Source organism: Elephas maximus, chromosome 19 (genome assembly GCF_024166365.1).
Source record: "Elephas maximus indicus isolate mEleMax1 chromosome 19, mEleMax1 primary haplotype, whole genome shotgun sequence".
Lineage (NCBI taxonomy): Eukaryota > Metazoa > Chordata > Mammalia > Proboscidea > Elephantidae > Elephas > Elephas maximus.
The window spans coordinates 13,218,583-13,227,591 of NC_064837.1; the positions used below are offsets into that span (position 1 = coordinate 13,218,583).

At 52.0% G+C, this 9,009-nt stretch overlaps 1 protein-coding gene across 2 annotated transcripts; it reads right to left on the reverse strand.

Annotated features, from left to right (window-relative positions):
* Positions 1–306: 306 nt before the first annotated feature.
* On the reverse strand, positions 307–8,803 carry TNFSF12 (TNF superfamily member 12). Of its 2 annotated transcripts, none has more exons than XM_049860629.1 (7): positions 8,427–8,803; positions 8,252–8,302; positions 7,621–7,702; positions 6,950–7,000; positions 6,828–6,863; positions 1,245–1,369; positions 307–1,044 (listed from the first exon to the last, which is right to left on the reverse strand). In XM_049860629.1, the coding sequence occupies exons 1-7, from the start codon at positions 8,583–8,585 to the stop codon at positions 793–795; spliced, it is 756 nt and encodes a 251-aa protein (XP_049716586.1). In that variant the 5' UTR covers positions 8,586–8,803; the 3' UTR covers positions 307–792. The 2 variants fall into 2 exon arrangements, with proteins under 2 accessions (XP_049716586.1, XP_049716587.1); XM_049860630.1 differs by having other exon boundaries at positions 8,252–8,299; positions 8,427–8,801.
* Between the last annotated feature and the right edge of the window lie 206 nt (positions 8,804–9,009).

Below are 9,009 nucleotides of genomic sequence, written 5' to 3' on the forward strand. Positions count from 1 at the left end.
GCTCCCACCCCAAATCCCAGCCAGGACCTTCGCCAGCTTCTGCCAAAGGTCCCCAGATGGCCAAGAGGAAGGGCCCTGCTCCTCCCAGCCAGGGATTCCCCCGCAGGAGGAAGCCCGCCTCCTAGGCAAATGAGGCCAGTTTGGCAGCACCTTGGCATAGAGTGATTTCTTCCTAGGCGGTTGGCCTTTCTTCTTCTGGCTCAAGCCTCAGGGCAGGAGGCATGTAGGCCCCGAAGTCCAGACCGCTTCCCATGGTCTTCGGCTACCCTTAGAATACCCCCCCAAGGCCCCAATAAAGAGAGAGACTATGACTTATTTTCTTTAATATCCATTTATCAACATTTTGTCACAATAATAATAAAATAATATCTGTTCTAAAAATCCACAGGGACACATCAAGGTGGAGCTGGTCTTGGTCTCCTACTCCTCACATTTGGGGACACCTGGCCTTGTCCCAGTCGCTTCGGTTTCCTGCCACCAGGTCCAGCCCCGATTAGTGCCTGAAGAGGGGTCCTCTGGACCCATCTTTGCCCAGAGAGTACAGTAAACACAGTGTCCTGGGGGCCGTGGTCAGGGTGGGAGTCAGGAGATAAATGGGGGAGTAGAAAGGCCAGGGCTTTGTGAGGTGGAGAGCCCGAGACTGTAAGGGAAGAATGGGGCTATGTATGTGGGATGGCAACAAGTGAACAAGCCCGAGGCCTCCAGAGGGAGGAGGTCTGGAGTGAGGAGCAGTTTGGGGCTGGAGTGCTGTGGGGAGCCAGCAGCCTGGGAGAACTTTGAGACCAGAGCCCCTCAGTGAATTTGGAAGAGTCCGAAGTAGGTGAGGAAAGGGGCAGCCTTGAGATGGGCCCTGGGGAGGGTGCGGATCCGAAGAGAGGACCCTGGCCGCAGGGGCAACAGCCCAGACACCTGGCAGAGGCGCAGCTGGGGCCCAAGGGAGCTGGCCGCGGTGGCGGAGAACTCCTCCAGGCAGCGCAGGGCCAGGGCCTCATCAACCAGCAAGTCCAGCTTCAGGTAGACAGCCTTTCCCTCATCAAAGTGCACCTGGGGCAGGGGGAGGGCAGGCAGAGTCCAGGCCTTTGCTTGCCCTCAGCTCAGTTTCAAATTTCCTGAGAGACCCAGGTAGCCCATCCCCGCCTCCAGCCCCAAGCTCTCCCTCTCCAGCCTCTAGCTTACCCCCCCTCTCCGGAACCAAACCTTCTCCCTCATTTACTGCTTTGGCCATGGAGCCAGGTGGGGCTTACCTGACAGTACAGGTAGTAGAGCCCAGCCCGAGTGACTCTGAATTCCCCACGCTGCCGGTCATAGCGCAGCGGGTTGGAGCTGTTGATTTTGGCCTCCTCCCAGCCACTCACCGTCCCGTCCACACCTGAACATCGATGTTCAGAGATGAGGAAAGCTCCCCCACACTCCCCAGGGATCCGCTGACTCTATAAACATTTGGGGCCCACTTTACCCAGAAGATAAAAAGATCACCCAGGGCAAAAGGAGGAGCCAATTCCCATGGAGCCCAAAGTATAATAGTTCTGTGTAGAAATCTAACGTGTGTATGATTGAACATGCAGACGAAAGGACCGGAAAGATACAGAACAAGTTACCGTCAGTGGTCACTTCTGGGGAGAAGAGTAGGATTGAAGAAGAGGGGGGACTTTTATAGTTAATACTTGACTTTTATATTTTACCTCATCTATGTCTACATTGCTTGCCTTTTTACCTTGAAATTATATTCATACGTTATTTGAATTATTAGAATTACAAATAAAATGACACAGAAATGTCTGCCACTGATGAATGGATAAATGAAATGTCAAAAACTCATACAGTGGAAAACAGTATTATTCATCCATAAAAAGGAATAAAGTACTGGCACACGCTACAAACGTGGGTAAACCTTGAAAACAATATGCTGAGTGAAAGAGGCCAGTCACAAAAAGCCACGTTGTATGATTTCATCTGTACGAAATGCCCACAGTAGGTAATTTCCTAAAGACAGAAAGTAGGCCTGGGGTAGGGAGGAATAGGGGAATTGGACGGTGATAGCTAAAGGGTAAAAACCAAACCAGCTGCGTCAAGTCAATTCTGACTCATGGCGACCCCATGTGTGTCAGAGTAGAACTGCACTCCATAGGGTTTTCAATGGCTGTGATCTTTCAGAAGTAGATTGTCAGACATTTCTTCTGAGGTGCCTCTGGGATGATTTGAACCGCCAACCTTTAGGTTAGTAACCAAGCACTTAACCATCTGCACCACCCAGGGACTCTAGCTAAAGGGTATGGGGATTGTTTTTGAGGTGAAGAAAATGTTCTAAAATTGATGGTGGTGATGGTTGCACAACTCTGTGACTATACTAAAAACTAAAACCCCTGAATTATACACTTAAAATAGGTGAACTGTGTGGGATATGAATTCTCTCTCAATAAAGCTCTCACCCAAAAAAAAAAAAAAAAAAAAAATCTAGAGCTAGGGTAATTGTAAATTACAAGAAAAGAAGTGCCTTCCCAGGTCTTCCATGGTCCACCCTTTTCAGCCTCTCCAGTTCAATCTCACACACTTCCCAATTCACGATAGCCCAGACACTCTGGCCGCCTTTCTGTACCTGCCAGACACCAAACCCATTCTCCCTAATGAGCTTCTTACTACTCTCCCCTCTCCCCACATCACTCTTCCCTGAGCTGGCACCTTCTATCCCTCACGTGTCAGCCGGTCTGAGACCTTCTGTGGCCACCAGTATAAAATAGCCAGGCCCACTCCTGCCTCCATTAATCTCTTCCCATCACCCTGTTTCAGCTCAGTCATCAACATCAGAAATTATTTCATTTATGTATGTGTTCAGTTGGGATGTGATTCCCCTACCAGGGCAGAGACAAAACCAAAAAACCAAACCCACTGCCATGAAGTCAATTCAGACTCATAGGGCAGGGACAACCTTGTCTTATTCACCACTGTCTACCCTAAGGCGCCAGGTAGGCACGCAGTAAACACTGCTAGGAACATGCTGGACATGGCCACAGCCTGTTCCCGGTTCTCCTTGGCTGGGCCTCAAGGAGTCTCTGCAGTTGCCTTCTCCAGCCCCTCTCCCTCTACCAGCCCCTGGGCTCTGTCCTTGACATGTTTTCAAGCCAGGTACTCTCACTGGACATTTTCATTCCCACCCATGGGTTTACCATGATCTACATCGTGCAGACTCCAGATGCCTAACTCCATTATTTCTTGTTCTTTCTCTTCCTGCTAATACCACCATTTGACTAGCCACGTTGTTGTTGCTATTAGGTGCCTTTGAGGCAGCTCTGACTCACAGAGACCCTATGTACAACAGGCTACATACAACTGACTAGCCATGGGCTCCTCAAACTCATCTGGACCCGAACTGAACTTGTCTCCTCCCCATCCCCCTCAAACTTGCTTTACTGTCTGTATTCCACTTCGAGCTCATAGTCTTCCACCCACCGGGTACCCAAGCCTCCTTCTCCTTTACCAACTTTATTCATTGATCTCCAGCTCCTATCAATCCTGCCCCCTACATAACTCTGCCCCATCCCCCCTGCCAGCCTGGTCCCTGCCATTTCTCACTGGGACTTCCTGTTTCCAACCTTACCTCCTCCTGGTTATTCCTTACACACAGTCAGAGTGATCTGAGCTGCTTCTCTTTGCTTTAATCCTTCGAATGGTTCACCTTAGATTAACTTCATATCCCACCTGTGACCTGGCTCCTGTCCTCTTCTCCAGCCTTATGCCCCATCCTGCCCTTCTAGCATTTTCTGCTTCAGCCACACAGAACTTTTCGCAGTCCTCCAGACTCTTGGTAAACTCAGGGCTTTTATACAAGTAGTTCCTTCTACTTGGGACGCCCCTCACCCCTTGTCCATCTTGAACTCATGCTCAAGGCCCAGGAAAGCCACATCCTCTTGAGGAAGGGGTCCCTGACTTCACTGGAAAGTTAAGTTTGTCCTCCTCTAGACCACCATGTATCTTTGGCTACTTTAATTTTTGTACTTGTCATCTTGTCCTGTGATTGCAAATTTATATACATGTCTCCTCTCCTAGCCTCTTTGAGAATAGGTCTGGGTATTCCTCACCATGGGGACCTACCCAGTCCCTGACACGCAGCAGGGTCTCAGTGCATGTGACATATATGCTGAGTCAATGACTGAATGAATGTCTGGGGAGCTGCTAAATAAGTGGTACATACTGAGGGGAGGAAGACTGGCCTGGGACAGAGAGGGAGGACATTCCTGGCTACTGAATCAGCCTGAGCAAAGGCAGGTGGAGGCAGAAGACACCTCTTCTATTCTGACAACGTGGTGTGCTTGGGACACACGTGGGGTCGCTGCGGTTTCACAACCACATACCTCAAGTGACAATTCCATACTCCCTGGCTACATTTCTACTTTCTTCCCCCAAGCCTGCTTCTGTGCCTACCAAGACAAGCATTTGGAACATTTTCTCCTCAGATCTCCTGCCCCATCCCCCCAGTTCTCCAGAGGACTTAACTGTCACAAAGCAAGGGCTACCTCATCTCTCCTCACCGAATCACAAACCCACCTGTTCTCACCTTCTCCTCTGACCCTCTTGTAATGATGGTTCTGGATCCCATCCCCTCCCACCTTGGCCAATGCCCCTGCAGGTACCCCCCACCCCTGCACCAGCAGCCTCGCCTCTCATGCCAACCATGTCCGGTATACAAGCACACCCTAGCTGGCTTCAAATCCTGGCTCCGTTACTGACTCTTCGTGACCTTGGACAAGTTACATAACCTCTCTGAGACTTGACTTCCTCATCTGTTGTTGTTGTTACGTGCCGTCGAGTCCTTTTTCTACTCATAGCGACTCACACTGACAGAGTAGAACTGCCTCGTGGGGCTTTCTAAGCTGTCACCTTTGCAGGAGCGGATCGCCAGGTCTTTTCACCCGTGGAGCAGCTGGGTGGGTTTGAACCACCAGCCTTTCAGTTAGCAGCCAAGCGTTTAAACATTGCGCCATCGGGGCTTCATTTCTCATCTGTAAAATGGAGGAAATCAGACTCTCTTCTGTTGTGAAGATTAGATGAGGTAGAACAGGTGCCACTGAAAACCAGTTGCCACAGCATCAGTTTAGACTCATGGCGACCCCATGTTGTGTCAGAACAGAACTCTGCTCCAGAAGATTCTCAATGGCTGATTTTTTGGAAGTAGATAGACGGGCCTTTCTCCTGAGGCACATCTGAGTGGACTTGAACCTCCAACCTTTTGCTTAGCAGCTGAGTGCATTAACGGTTTGCAGGCACTAGAAGACCTGAGTGCTAGATAAATGACATCTGAGATTAATGCAGCACTGCCTGTCCCTAAAAGGACAAAACTTTTCCTTGACCCTACATCCATCCCCCTGTACCCATTTCTCTGCTCCTGTCAGAGAGAACCTTCTGGAAAGACTTATCATGGTCTCCAATTCCTTATCTCCCATTCTCTTCCCAATTCGATATAAGTTGGCTCCCACCCTAACTTGCCACTGAAACTGCCTGTGTCAAGGTCATCAGCTGACTTTTATGCTACCAAACTCAGTGGTCACTTCTCTGTTCTCATCTCATGTGACCTCTCAGCCACATTCAACAGAGTCACATTCTCCTTGTCTTTTAGATTTTAGGACACTGTCCTCCCTTGGCTTTCTTCCCCTCTCTCTGGCTGTTCCTTCTCAGTCTCCTTGGCTGGGTTCTCCTGCTCTACTATCCTTCAAGATGTCCAAGAGCCTCAGGGCTTTGTTCTTCGGGCCCTTCCTTTGCCAGTTACAGACTTTTCCCTGGTGTCTCATCCAATCCTATAGTTTTAAATACCATCTATATGGCGATGACTCCTGACTTCATAGGTCCTGACCTAGCCGTTGAGCTGGGCTCGTATGTCGAGCTATCTATTTGTGGAATGCACTTGTTTATTATTAGGCATCTAAAATTTAAGTATTAATTCATCCCTGCCAACCTATTTCTTCCTTGGTCAGTCCTATCTTAGCAAAAAATGACATCGTTATTCCCAAAGATGCCCAAGTTAAAAATCTAGAAGTCATTTGTTCCCTTTTTCTTTTCTGCACATCCAACTCACAAGCAAGCCCTGTCTCTAAGACACCTGCTGAATCTATCTACTGCTTTTCATCTCTGCTGCTAACACCTTAGACCAAGCCACCATCGTGTCCTGCCTACTGATCTATTACAACAGCAGAGCATTCCAGGTAAGAGAATAGTAAGCACAAAGTCCAGCAGAGGCATGTTGAGGAGGTCAGCCCAACAAGTGCAGACAATGTGAAGATTTTCAGGGAGCTGAGACGTTAGGGGAGCTTAGCTTGGCAGCACAGGTGGACAGAGCAAAGGCTTGGAGAGAGCCTGGAATGGGGAAGGGGTTAGAGGCTGGGTTTGAGGTTCCAAGGGCATGGTGCTGAGGTGGTGGTGGGGGGTCGGGGGAGGTGTAAGATAGGGATAAGAAAAGAGCAGAGACTAGAAACATTTCAAGAAAAAGTGAACAGGACCTGAAAACTAATAGAATATGGAGGAAAAAGAAGAGAAAAGAACCAAAGGTACTTCTTGGAGAAAGGTGAGGGCTGAAAGTGAAAGGTGGGGCAGGTGGTTTGGTGGAGGCATCAACCTCCAATCTCCGTCCTGGGGAGGGGAGGGATCCTCCTGGGGCCTCAAGCCTGGGCCATAGAGACAGACCGGATTTGGGAGCTAAGAGAACCAAGCCCTTAAGACTTCATGAACTGGCTTTTGCAGGCCAAAGGGAGGGAGCCAAAGGTCTTGTGGGGCTGCTTTCCCAGGAAACCAGTGTTGTGGGGGTCACAGGGAGCTTAGAGGTAGGCAAAGGGTCTCACCTGCCTGTGCTCCGTCCTGCCCTGGCCGTGGGTGAACTGTAAGATGCAGGAAATGGTTGGTGAGGCCTGCCCCCCAGCCCCTCTGCCACCCCTCCTCCCAGGCATGGCTCACCATCACCCACCTTCATAGTGGGCTGCAATCACTCTGCGAGCCCGGGTTTTCTGGCCTTTAGCTGTGAGAGTCAAGGAAAGACAGATGGACAACACAGTGCCCTCCAGGGAGCCCAGGAGCCCCCTCTTCCAGCCCCACTCCCCTTTCAGGACCCTAGCACCTGGGTTTTTGTCCAGATTTGTGCCCTCATAACTTCACCGTCCTCCATAAGCAAAGTGTCTACGTGAACCAGATAACGGATATAAACCAGGACAGTCCCAGCAAACCAGCATAAATGGTCACGTGGTCATCTTATGCATACATCTCTTTGTTTATTGGGGTCCAGGCCTCTGACTCCCCCAACTTGTCTCCATTAGGACCCAAGGGCTCCCCTAATTCCTGGCCACCCCCTTCATGGTTAGGGTGGGGTTTAAGTGACAAACAAGTCCATGTGGTGGAAGGAGCTTCAGAGGGAGGGTCAGAATCCCTTGCTCCCCATCTCTGCTGGTAACCTGCATGACTCTGAGCCCCCTCCCCTTCACTCTCTGAGCCCCAGTTTCTCCATCCAGAAGGGTGAATAGTGGTTCGTGCTCTGCCTGTTGCACAGGACTACTATGATAAACAAAAACAATAATGAATCCAGAAGCAGCCATAGATCAATCACGGTGATTATTCCTGAGCCTGGGGAGGAGGAACGCTCACCATTTCTGCGAGGCCGAGGCCGAGCTAGTCCGTTCAGGAAAGGCACGGGGCCCCGGCTTTCCTCTGCCTGGGAATTCAGTTCCTAGGGGATTAAGGGCAAGGTTAAACCAGCATCTTGTCAAGGCCCCTGAAGGATATAAACTGAGACAGACCAAGGCTTAGAGGAGAGCCACCACCCAGCAAGAGGCTCAGAAATCTTAGGGAGACAGGCAGCCCTCATCCAAGTGCAACTTGGGGCAAAGGGAAGGCGAGGTCCTGGGGTCAGGTCTCAGCCTTCAACCCCTTCCCCAGGTCAGCCACATCCCTCCCGCACCCCACTTCCAACAGAACCCACTCATAACCTGTGCTCAACTGACAGACTACATACGCTCCACACCCTGTGCACACACCAGCAGCCCTCTTCCACGCTAGCTCACATATTCACACTCCTGCTTCACCTACAGTGAATCAACGCTTCATATTTACTTGATACAAAGTGACACAAACCCCTTAACACAACTCTCTCTGTCTCACACACACACACACAGAACTGGCACATATCCTCACACGCACTGTGGTTGTCATGTACACCTGCCTTCACACACACACCTCGAAAGCCCAGCAGCCTTCAACAGCATCCACAGCCACTCACCGGCGGGTCCTCTTCCTCCTCTACCATCAACTCCCTGTGGGAAGGCTCCTGCTGGGAAGGAGGCAGTGTCACCCTACCCTTCTCCACCTGACAGCTCGCCCTCTGCCCACCCTGCGCCCTCCCTCCTCGCAGCCTTCCTCCCCGCGTGCCCAGGAGGCGTGCAGCAGGGTCTCACCTGGGCGGACGGCGCCGCCTGGCTCCCCAGGCCGACGGCGGCCAGCAGGAGGCCGAGGCAGGCCAGCGCCAGGCCCAGGCCCAGCGCGAGCTGGGCCAGCAGGGCGGTGTCCGGCGCCCCCCGGCGCCCCCTCCACCTCGGGCTCCGACGGGCGGCCATGGGGGCGGGGGGCTGTGTCTGCCTCACCGCGCCCCCATCCCGGGACCCGAGGGATCGGGGAGGGGGGCGGGCGGACGGGCCGGCTGGGGAGAGGGAGGGGCCAGGGAAGCGGGGCGAGAGGGGCGGAGGACAGGAAGCCGGACGACGATCGTGAGATGAACTCGGGGCCTGGGAGGGGAGCGTGCGCCAGATTTGAGAGCCCAAAACAGCGAGACCCGGGGAAGAGGCCCCCAGCCGCCCGGGCGTGTACGACAGGAGCGGATGTTTGTGTGAGCATGCACCCGGTGAGATGGGAGTGTGCACACCCGATGGGAGTTCAAGCAGAAGGGAGGAGGAGAGCAGAAAAGAGCATGAACTCGACCCAGGCCGGGGTGCAGCGCACAGAGCCTGGGAGAGCCTCCTGCTGCTGCAGATCTGTCCCACT

What these genes read in the sequence shown, in the direction of transcription:
- TNFSF12 (XM_049860629.1), bottom strand. Translation starts at nt 8,585, where the DNA reads ATGGCCGCCCGTCGGAGCCCGAGGTGGAGGGGGCGCCGGGGGGCGCCG. An exon ending in AGGCGGCGCCGTCCGCCCAG is followed by an intron (nt 8,303 to 8,426) that starts GTGAGACCCTGC and finishes CCTCCTTCCCAG; the next exon opens with CAGGAGCCTTCCCACAGGGA. An exon ending in GATTGCAGCCCACTATGAAG is followed by an intron (nt 6,864 to 6,949) that starts GTGGGTGATGGT and finishes TGCATCTTACAG; the next exon opens with TTCACCCACGGCCAGGGCAG.